The sequence below is a fragment of the Callorhinus ursinus genome, unplaced genomic scaffold, assembly GCF_003265705.2.
Source record: "Callorhinus ursinus isolate GAN/ISIS: 27379988/994484 unplaced genomic scaffold, GSC_fseal_2.0 scaffold56, whole genome shotgun sequence".
NCBI lineage: Eukaryota > Metazoa > Chordata > Mammalia > Carnivora > Otariidae > Callorhinus > Callorhinus ursinus.
In genome coordinates this window covers 2922843-2934761 of record NW_027397118.1, presented here as the reverse complement: position 1 = coordinate 2934761, position 11919 = coordinate 2922843, and the positions used below count along the sequence as shown (strand labels likewise).

General features: G+C 46.3%; 1 protein-coding gene across 1 annotated transcript; it reads right to left on the bottom strand.

Annotated features, from left to right (window-relative positions):
- Positions 1–403: 403 nt before the first annotated feature.
- On the bottom strand, positions 404–6536 carry CHD9NB (CHD9 neighbor). Its single transcript, XM_073884383.1, has 2 exons — positions 5659–6536; positions 404–4634 (listed from the first exon to the last, which is right to left on the bottom strand). Exon 1 carries the CDS (start codon positions 6286–6288, stop codon positions 6130–6132), a length of 159 nt encoding a protein of 52 aa, XP_073740484.1. The 5' UTR covers positions 6289–6536; the 3' UTR covers positions 404–4634; positions 5659–6129.
- Between the last annotated feature and the right edge of the window lie 5383 nt (positions 6537–11919).

Genomic DNA, 11919 nt, shown 5'->3' with positions numbered 1-11919 from the left:
CTATGTGAATTTTACCTGCCTTATGGAGCTATTATGAGGAGCAAATTAAATAATTTTTGTAAAGTCTTTGAGCACAATGCCTGGCACTTGGGAAGGGCTCTACACATGACAGCCATTGAGTTACCTTCCACTAGTCTGACCTTTCGTCCCTCTCTGGTTTCTTTGTGGCTTTTCCAGCTAACCACCCTTTAAATACTGTTTTTTCCAGAGCTCATCCCTTGACATGTGCTCTTCTGCTGTGAGCAGCTCTTCCCCTCAGGGTATATGTGTGGGGGGAGAGGGTGCAGGGAGCTAATATACTCCCAGGCTTTAACTGAAAGTGTTCTGATGACTCTTTTGGGAGGAAAATTTTACCTTTCCCAACTTGGGTCCAGGGGTTGGAGGCCTGCAAATTTTAATGAAAAAATACAAACTAACAGAAGAAAAGACAAGATTTATTTTCACATGTGCACGCAGGAGAGTTTGAGTAATGAAAAACTCATGGAGTTGCCCAAAGAAAGATGTATGTATACCAATTAAAGAAAATGAGTTTTTTAGAGCTTCAGTGGGAGAGTATGGAAGTTTCTATTGAGCTCTTTGACACCAATGGAAATGGGCAATCTACCTTCTTGGCAAATGAATTTTCAGGAAACCCCGTAGGAAGGGAGTTAATAGCAGCTGTATTTTCAGCAGGTTCTGCTTTAGGTGATAAGTGAAGTTCAGATAAGAACTTTGTCAGTGGAGCTTAGTCAGTGAAGCATGTGACTCTTGATCTCAGGGTCGTGGGTTCAAGCCCCACATTGGGTGTAGAGATTCCATAAAAAATAAAAAAGATTTGTCTGCATTTCTGTGTTCAAACATTTTCACTTCTTAAGGTTTTTTAAAGATTTATTTATTTATTTATTTAAGGCGGGGGAGGGGCAGAGGAGGGAATCTCAAGGAGACTCCCCGCTGAGTGGCAAGCCCTACCTTGGGCTTGACCTCACAACCCAAGAGCTCATGACTTGAGCCAAAACCAAGAGTTGGAAACTTCACAAACTGAGCCACCCAGGCAGCCCTCCAACATTTCTACTTTAAAACAATGTTTATACCAACTCTGGGGGTCCAAGAGGGTCCCCACAACTCCCAAATAAATTCTCTAAGTCTCAAGCTCTAGCCAACCTGCCAGTTTTTAGCTTTGTCCTTGGGAGCTAAAAGACCTGGGGTAAATTATTTAATTGTCTGTGCTTTAATCTGTACAGTGAGGATAGGGTGGTTGTGAGGATTGGATGAGACCTACATATAAAGCATTTGGAACAATGCCCAGACAGAGTAAGAGTGATATAAACGTTTGCTATGTTTTTAATTAAGGTATATTGACATATAACATTCTTTTAGTTTCAGGTGTACAACATAATGATTTGATATGCGTATATATCATGAAATGATCACCACGATAAGTCTAGTTAAATCAGTCACCAAGTTACTATTTTTGTCATGTGAGCATCTCAAGCTCAACCCTTCTGACACTCAACTCCTCACCCTCCCTCTAGACCTATTGCTCTTCCTGGAGTCCCTTTTTCATATTGTGGCACCATCATCACTCATCACCCCAGCAGAAACCTTGATTCCTCCTCTCTCTCCCTCAACCCCGATGAAAAATCAATCACCAAAACTGGTTCATTTTACCCCCTAAATATTTCTTGAATCTGTCTTCTTCGCCCTATCCCTTTTGTATCAGAGTAGATTATTGTTGACAATCACTCCCCCATCCTCCATGCAAAAGGATACTTCCTCAGACTCAGTCTCTTGTGCTCCTGCTACTTATCATGTGAACACTCTTCAGATAGCCTGATCCCCTGAGCCACAGTGACCCACAGACATATGATCAAGAAGAGAAAGTTGGAGTGCCTGGGCCACTCAGTTGGTTTTAAGTGTCTGCCACTCAGGTCATGATCCCAGGGTCCTGGGATGGAACCGCCTGCTCAGCAGGGAGCCTGCTTCTCCCTCTCCCTCTGCCCCTCCTCCATGCTCGTTCTCTCTCTCTCTCTCTCTCAAATAAATAAATAAAATCTTTAAAAAAAAAAGAAGAAGAAGAAGAAGAGAAAGTCTATGCTTTGAGATTTTGTGGCTGGTTGCATTGCAATAAATAGTAACAGCTACCTAATATATCTTTCTTAATTTGGGCATTTGTCTTCTAATTGGTATTCTTGTTTAGCTTTATCGCTCTCACCTTCATCTTTCAAACAGCTACCAAGTTACTCCACTGAAAATATAAATCTGAGTGGATCTGATGTACTCAGAACTCTTTGAAAATGACAGGAACCAAATTCAAACCACTCTCAGCAAGAAAAAAACAAACAAATGAGAATATATTGGTTTGTGTTAATCATCCAGGGATAGTATTAGATTCTAGCATGGCTGGGTCCAGTTGCCCAAACAAGTTCATCAGGAATAGGTCTCCACTTCTCTCAGCCCCAATCTCTTCTATGGTTTCATTCTCAAGGACTTCCCCAATGAGGAATGCCACTAAGAGATTCCAGACTTAAATCCTACAATTTAGGGCGCCTGGGTGGCTCAGTCATTAAGCGTCTGCCTTCGACTCGGGTCATGGTCCCAGGGTCCTGGGATCGAGCCCCGCATCGGGCTCTCTGCTCGGCAGGAAGCCTGCTTCTCCCTCTCCCACTCCCCCTGCTTATGTTCCCTCTCTCGCTGTCTCTCTGTCAAAAAAAAATCTTAAAAAAAAAAAAATCCTACAATTTTATTAACCCCAAAAGAAAGTGGATAGTTCTTTGCTTATTGCTTCAACAAAATGTCTGGACTGGTTTGGGCCAGATGACCTCCTTTGAACTAATCACTTTGACCAGGTATAAGTAATGCTCAGCCTGGAGCCTGAGAATGGGATCATGTAACCTGAGAGTGGGAAGAAAAGTGTCCTGGCAGGGGAAGAGATGGGCTTTGTTACCAGAAGGCAGGATACGAAGCAGTCATAAGCAATCGATGTCCTAGCTTTGTTCTTCTGCCTGAAGTCCTTCAGTGGACTCCTCATGATCATCAGGATGAACTCTCAGCCTCTTGGTATAAAATACAAGGCCTTCCATGACCTGATCCTTTTTTTACTTGTCAAGTGTCACCTTCCTGTTTACTAAGTGACATGCTCTTCAGGCTCCCACAACACTGCCCATTACACCCCACGCAGCCACCAATCTTGGGTCATACGTTCCCCTTCTCCTGAAACACCCATCCTCTTTCTTTAGATAATTCCTACTTACTCTTGAAGCCTCCACTCAGGCCTCACCTGGGCTGGAAGGATTTCTCTGGACCACCCTGTTCCAGGCTATGCTCCCAGAAAGACAAACTTCAACCTTTTATTAACCCTGAGGAGTTTGGCATAGAGTAGCCACCCAGTAACCGCTGAGTGAATGAATGAAGAAAGAAAGGAATGAATGAGTGATAGAGAAGAGTAGAAGCTCAATTAAGTATTTGTTTAATAAGGGAATTTGGTTTGAAATGGGAAATTTATTGCCACATACAGATGAAAAATCCAAGGGAGAGCTGGATGGATGGATGGATGGATGGATGGATGGATGGATAGATAGATAGATAGATAGATAAGGGAGAGGAATGGATAGATGGCTGGATGGCTGGAAGGAAGAAAGGACAGGTGGAAGGATACGTAGGTAGGTAAATTGACTAGTAAACAAATCCCTCCTCTTCCGGTAGTTTGGGAAGTGGGCCAGAGCACTGGCGTTCAAGTGATGGACAGGGTCTGTACAGACCTGTCTTTTAAAAGGTTCAAGATACGTTTGAGTGGACATAATTCTGACCACTTTCACCAGGCCCTTGAGCCTCAGAGGGAGTCAGATAAGTGGTACTGGATCCCCATGGAATCATTGGAATGTCTTTAAAAAGAAACCGGGTACTTTTTCCTGTTACAGATGAATTTCCTGGCAAAACGCAGCAAGCCTGTCACAACTGAAGGTGGATAAAGCTTCCGATTTTTAAAAACCCTCAGAGATCTGGAATTTAATGAAATGAGCATTTTGCACCATCCCAGGAGGACGCAGAACAAACCACCCTCTGAATGTCTAAGGACCTGGAGGCTCCCTCCTTGGTTTGATTTGGTAAGAAGTGGAGTTTAAGGCCCACCTCTCAGTAACCAGGGAGATGAGCACCACCCAGCCTCAAAGCCTCACCAGCAGCTGAGAACTTTTTCCAGGAGTCCTGAGGGTGCACTCTGAGCAGCTTCTTCCCACACAAAGCCCTGTTTTGCAGGGTGAATTTCCATTAGGAGGGAGGAGGGAAAAAAAAAACAGAATTGTCTTTAAAAAAAAAATTGAAAGCAGTTCCCCGAATTTGGCCTATCCCCAGTAAGCTGCAGAAAGAGGCCCCAAACTTCCTGATCCCCAGCTGCAAGCCCAGGCCTGTTTCCTGGCCCACTCAAAGTTTACCACCCCCAGGGAAGGCGCAGGGCCCCGGGCCAGCTGACGAGGCCCCGGTCTTTCCTGCACTGTCTTTGGAAGATGTCAGGCTCTGCTGAAGCAAAAGGAACATTTTTTCAGGCTGAAGTCCATTTTCAGGCTGAATTGCTTTACTTCTTGTCCTTCCTTCTTTTCCTTCTCTTCAGCCTGGTTGCCTCGTCATCTCAAAAGACTCCTGTTCAGTTTCTGAGGTTTCTATGGCCAAAAAGAAGGGTCATTTCCAATAGCTTGCGCTCATGCTTGTGCTCTCTCTCTCTCTCCCCCATGTTCCCCTGCTCACGCTTCCATCCCCCCTCCTCCTCTGCAGCCACCCCTCCCCCACCACCAGAGTGAAAAGAGAGGTCCCTCAAGGCACACACAGGCCTAGTGGACCAGTTGCCTCCTTCTTCATAGGCAGGTACATCCAAATGAGGAAAGAGAAATGGTCCTCCCTACGCACAGACTTGGATTTGCATGCATTCACAGGGAAGCCCCTCCACTTTAAACAGGACTCAGCAGTGATGAACAGCATGAATCCAGGAGCCACGTGGCCTGGCTTCAGCTCTGGGTTCTGCCCCGTCCTGAATAGCCAAGCTCAAGCAAGTGACTTAACCTCCAGGTACCTCAATGGCCTCATCTATAAAATGGGAGCGGTCACGCCGGTTACCCTAAAGCACCCCTGTAAACTCGTCAGCGGCGGTGCCTGGCACAAAGAGAAGACTCTAGAGCTTCTCTTCTCACTTCTGTTCCACGGAGTTACACCCACCCCTTCTGGCTGGCCCTCTCTTCTCACATCCCCAGGCCTGTCTTTCAGATGTGTCTGTCATCACGTATTTGCAAACATGTCCATTTGATTTCAAATTAAAATGCTTCCGAATTAAAAACAAAACACACGCGGGGTTGGTGTGGGGGGGTAGGGTGGGTGAGGAAGAAAGGCTGACAGGCATGTTAGTAAACAGCGAAATATTTTTGAGGGCTGGATTCAGATAGCTTAGATGCTACAGGGTCCAAATTGACAGACTTTTGATATGAGGAGACACAGGGATCTCAGCAGAGGGGCAGTTTTCTGGGGATTCGAAAACCAGGAACATGCACCCTCTTTCCTTCCCCCCAGCACCCAAGGCTCCCCTTCCGGGATGACCAGGCCCGTTGCCTTCCATTTGCTCCCATCACAGCCTGATTCTGATTGTTCCCATAATTCATTAACAATTCTCCCAGTTAAATATTAAATTATTCATACCAACAGTGCGGAGCGAGCCAAATGAAAACGTTCCTGCTAGGGATGTTGGCTCTTCAGCCAGCTCTTGAAGAAAAGGAGAGAGAGAAAGAGAGCAAACCGATGCCCGCACAGCCCAGTGGACGTTAGGAGAGGTCAGAAGGTGAGGCAGCTGGGGGTCCCCAGAATGAGCACATGGCTATTCCCCGGAGCCAGAACAGTCTGCCACGGGGCTCACCCATCTCCAGAAGCTGTGGGCAAGTCCCACGATGAAGTGTGAAGCCCTCTTTTGTCCTCTTCTTGGAGAGCCAGGGAAATAGGATTCCTCACAGCTCCAAAGAGCAAAGCCTGAGGAGGGTACGTGCTGAAGGCAGAGGTTTCTCTCTCCTCCTTCTGTTTGGAGGTTCTCAGGACTGGGCTTGTCTCAGGTTTCATTGGCCAAAGGCAGTTCCCGGAATGAAGTGAGGGTCTGGACCACCTCTAGAGGAAAGCACCTCAGCTCTTGGGCGCAGGGCCCCCATCCTTCGATGAGGTGTCTTTGCCATCTGCCACCTCAGCACCAGCCTCCAGATTTGGCTCTTCTCCCTCAGGCTGTTCTCCGGGTTTCTGGGACTCCCCCACCACTTTGGTGCTCTTGCTTGTGTGGCACCCCATCTCACTTGGGAGCAGAGGGCCCAGGGCTCTGGGCTATTCCAAGGAGGGTCTGTGCTGCAGCCGATCCTGCCGTGCCAGACTTAAATAACCCTTCCTCAGAGCACTGTTGAAAGAGACCTGGTTGGGTTTCTATGGTCACGGGGAAAGGCCAAGTCTAATCTGCATAATAAACCCCAGACCCCCATCTACGAGGTGGGCAGGGCCCAGAAGGCTGTCCCTCTGGACAACCCAGCTGGTTCAGAGCACCAGGTCCCATTCATCTCCCCGGAAGAAGCCCCTTCGTTTAACCTTTAACTTCTTTACAGATTATAACCCTCCACCTAGTTACCTGTAAACAGCACCCTTTCTCTGCACACACAAAGAAAGCCCTGTCACTATGCAACGGAGCTGTGGCCTCCTTCCCTGTCCCAGGGTCACATTCAGTTCTGGGACTCACCGACCCCCCACTTGGAGACTATCCCCTACCTTAGAATGTCAGCTCCACCCAGAGTTGAAGAATAGGGAGGCCTAAGACCGTGGACTCCAGGGGTTACCCAAACATGCTATGAAAAGAACCAGCAAGTATAGCGTGCTACCCTGTGCCAAGCAAAGTTTACATTTATTACCTTGTTTAGTCCCCACAACAACCCTACGAGGCAGGTCATATTATTTAAACCTCACTTAAGGGATGGAGCCACTGAGATACAGAGATAACGAGTAATATATTTAAGGCAGTTACCAACAGCCTGAGTGAGGATTCGAACCCACATCGTCTGGATTCCAGTCCCTCCATCACTGTACTAATCATATCTATTTGAAAGACCCCATCAGGTCTTCATACACCATCCTACAGGTTATCCATTTGGTAAACATGTCATTGCTTTTTTTTTTTTTAAATTTTTTTTTTTTTTTTTTGAGAGGGAGCGAGCATGAGAGGGGGGAGGGGCCGAGGGGGAAGGAGACCCCACTGAGCAGGGAGCCTGATCCTGGGACTCGATCCTGGGACTTGGGATCATGACCTGAGCCGAAGACAGATACTTAACCAACTGAGCCACCCAGGCACCCCTGTCATTGCTCTTTTAATCTGGGCCACACAGGTAAAGGTTTTTGAAGCTGTGAGGGAATGATTTCAGATGTAAATGCTTCTGGAGTGAAGCCCACATGGTTCTGAACTGAAGTTAGCCACCCCAGTGCTCTATATCACTCCTGGTTTATTTTCTGATCACCGGGCTTTCCTTTTCCTAAATCTAAAAGGAGCCTGATGAGGGGTGCCTGGGTGGTCCAGTCAGTTAAGCGTCTGACTCTTGATTTCAGCTCAGGTCATGATCTCAGGGTTGCGAGATCGAGCCCCGTGTCAGTCTGCATGCTCAGTGGGGAGTCTGCTTGAGATTCTCTCTCTTCCTCTCCTTCTGCCCCCCTCCCCACTCACACACTCACTCGTTCTCTCTCAAATAAATAAATAAATCTAAAATAAAATAAAATAAAAGGAGGCTGATAATCCTGACCCAGCTCCTAGGAAGCTGGAAAGAGGATCAAGCAGGTCTGTGAAGTGGCCTTTCAGAGAAGTACAAAATTTATTCTTTCCCAGGCATGCGCAGAGCAGTCAAAAGGGACATCCATCCCCCGTGCACTTATGGAGGGCAGATGCATGCCAGCCTCAGACAAGTTACAGAGTCTTCTTGTTGACTCCTTACGATCAAATTGTCCTATGGGGAAGTATTATTAATTCCACTTTAGAGTTGAAATCATTGAGTCCAGAGTGATTAGGTCAGTCGCCTGAGGTCATGCGCCTGCTTAGCAGCCAGCTCTGGGTGCTACCTCCAAAGCTTCTTCCCCCCCTCCCCCCTCCCCCAGTGTCTCTGGTTAATACCATTCATCCTCCTGGACCTGGGCATTCAGTGATCTGCTTAAATGTAGTAAAACTCCCCATAAATTACCTTCCTTTGAATGAGCTTCTTGCCAACTGGGCTGGCAGAGAGACAATTAGAAGACATTACGATGTTGTTGATTTATCTCTCCATATAAAAGCCAAAGTACAAAAGTACTTTGGGGGTGTCAGGGTAGAAGCGGGAGCTCCCATTTGCCTTCCAATTAAGAGGCCCTAATTAAGGCAAATCCTCATTTGGATACTGGGATCCTAGGGCAACAATCCTCTTGTGAAGCCTCCAAATTAATCATGCTTAACCCAGCTCAGCACAAGAGACAGGCCACAAGAGCGCCCAGGAGCCAGGTGTACCCTGAGGTTGTGCTTGGGTTAGGTTAGAGGTGTGGTCCGTAGGAGCAGACGAGGGCCTTTTGCTAACTCACCTGCTGAGAAGCCTTGCCCGGCCTGTGACCTCCTACACCCAGGACAGGTTACATAATTTGTGGAGGCCCAGTGCAAAATTAAAACGTGGATCCCTTGTTCAAAAAATTATTAAGAATTTCAAGATGGTGGGACGCCTGGGTGGCTCAGTCGGTTAAGCGTCTACCTTCAGCTCAGGTCATGATCCCACGGTGTTGGGATTGAGCCCCGCATTGGGCTCCTTGATCAGCAGGGAGCCTGCTTCTCCCTCTGCCTGCTGCCTCCCCCTGCCCCCCGCTTGTGCTCTCTCTCTCTCTCTCTGACAAATAAATAAAAATAAAATCTTTAAAAAAAAATGTCAAGATGGTGACAGCAGAACTTTAAATGATGCACAGGACTCCTGAGGCCAGCCCTGCAGACACCTACCCTCTTCCTGAACATTCTCAGACATGGGTTCACCTCTCATGAGGACTGTAATGTACCAGATCACTAGCTGGCTCTGCCTAGGGGATATTGCCCTTGGGATAGAATGAGGCCAGAAGAAAGATAAGAGAAATGGGGTACAGACGATCCCAAAGACAGACGGGACCTCAGAAGGATACTTCCAAGATATTTTCAGCTTCAAACTGCTTCCTCGGCTATTACTACCTACAAAACATAGCACATAAAAAAATATCAATATCAACAAAATGAAAACTCCCGACAGTACCCCATTTCGACAAGATTGCAGAGAGACTGGAACTCTCAGAATGCAAAATGGTCCAGCCACTGAGGAATTCAGTTCGACCATTTCTTACAAAACTAAATGTACACTTACCGTAGAATATTTAGTTGTATTAATCTGCTCAGGCTGCCATAACAAAAGACCACAAATGGGGTGGCTTAAGCAATAGACATTTCCTCACAATTCTGGAGACTCTAAGTCCAAGAGCAAGGTGCTGGCAGGTTTGGCTTCTGGTGAGCGATCCTTCCTGGCTTTCAGAGGACCCCCCTCTTGCTACATCCTCATGTGTGTGGCCTCTCCTCTGTGTTTACGAAGAGAATGCCCTGCTGTCCCTTTCTCTTCTTATAAGGACGCCAGTTCATTAAGATTTGGGCCCCACCCTTATGACCTCATTTAACCTTTATTACTTCCATAAAAGCACTATCTCCAAAACAGTCACATTAGGGATTGGGGCTTCAACATATGAATTGAGGGGTGGGGGACACATTGAGTCCCTAACAGTACCCAAGGGAAATGAAGACCTGTGTTTACACAAAAACCTGTACGTGGACATTGAGAGCAGTTCTATTAATAATCAAACACTGGAAACAACCCAAATGTGAATGGATAAATAAATTGGTACATTCATATAATGGAATAGTACTCAGTCATAAACAGGAATAAACTATTGTTGCATGTAACAGTTTAAATGAATTTCAAAGACATTATGTGGGATGAAAGAAGCCAGTCTCAAAAGGTTACCCTACTGTTTGAATCCCTTTATATGATATTCCCAAAATGACAAAAATGTAGGGATGGAAAACAGCAGTAGTATCACTACAAGGTTATAGTTTGGGGGAGTTTTGAGGGTGGTAGAACTATTCTGTCTTCTCTTCTTTTTCTTTTTTTTTTTTAATTTTTATTTTTTAAAGTAGGCTCCATGCCCTGCATGGATGGAGCCCAATGTGGGGCTCGAACTCATGACCCTGAGATCAAGACCTGAACGGAGAGCAAGAGTTGGAAGCCCAACTGACTGAGCCCCACCCGGGCACCCTGGAGCTGTTCTGTATACTAATTGTGGCAGGAGTTACCCAAATCTGAACATGTGTTAAACTTCATAGATTCATACACCAACATTTTAAGAAGTCAAATTTACTGTATACTAAGTGAGGAAGAATTTTTAAAAATTGTTTTAAAGATCATTCAAACAAAAAAATAAATAAAAACTGTTTGCCAGGAACCTAGGGGCTTATTTGCCATCTGGCCCTAGTTTTTAAGATCATTTAAATCCGTTTTCTGCTGCTTACTCACTCACTCACTCACTCACTCACTCACTCACTCACTCAAGCAAACAAACAAATACACCTGCCCCTAATTTAGCTCAACAGCTGTCTTACCCAGCTACATGCTACAAAGCTCCATTTTGGGCGTTCTGCAGTTTCTAGAACCTTAGTGAATGGCACTTAAGGAGGCCTAGACATGGAGGCAGAGAGGGCTGAATACAGAGCGTCACCTTATTGGTATGATTATAGGTCAGGAGAGTGACCAGCCCAAGGCACCCTGCAGAAAGGGAGCTGGAGACATAAGGCCCCCAACCCATTCACCTCCCTCCCTTTGGTCTCTCCCAGGGCTCTCACTGGCCAAACGCAATTTGAAGCCAGTGGGCATAGAAGCCTTTGGTCCTGCCCTTCTAGGTCAGCCTCCCAGAACTAAGAGCAAGGTGGAGAACAACAGAGAGTGGATGTGGAAAGGCAAACAGACGATCTCGCCCAACCAATGAGGATGCTGCTCTCTAGGGGCACTGAATCTGTTAGGGGAGGCAATATCTTTGCAGGGAATTAAACTATGAGGTAAGTACTTTTAAACAGGGAAAAGGTTACACTGGAAAGAGAGAATAGGGGAGGGCTTCCTTGAGCCAGACCTAGAAGGATGAGCAGAATCTTGGCCGGCAGAAGGAGGGAAAGGACATCATGGCCAAAATGAAGAAATGCAAATCCCTCCCAAGAAGTTCGGTTCAATTCACATTCACTTATGAAAAGGCAGCTAATGGTCATGGTTAGAAGCACCGATTTCAACATGAAAGGAACCTGGGATTGAATACTAACTCTACAGTGTACATGCTGTGTGACCTTCAGCTAGTTGCTTACCGTCTCTGACTCTTAGTGTCCTGGACTTCGGGAAACCAAAGAGATAGTACATATATTTTTGCCATTGTACCTCATAACATCTGGCAGGGTTTGCAGGCACCAGAAAGTGACCATACTTACCCCTGCCGATCATAGACACATTGTAACCTCCCAAGGTCAAACTGCCATTCGGTCCACGGGGCCAGCCTGCCAAGACCAAGTGTCTTTGGTCTCTTTAGCATTCCTGGCTCCTTCCTTCTCTACCCCTCCTTTGCCAGGGTCTTGACACCACCCGGCCCATGCCCCCACTACCCCCACGTGTGGGTCCTTCCCTTTTGGATTCTCACCCTCTTTAATGGAACATCACTGGGAAAGATACATATGCCCTTTCCTACTAAAAATAGGTTGCATCTCATAACATAACTATGAAATTATTTAAAACACAAAATAAAACAAAACTCTGCCTTTGAAGGAAAGCATGGATAGAACAAGAGGACGAGAGGCATAAAAATGAGAATCCTTTGTCTATTCTGTCCAGT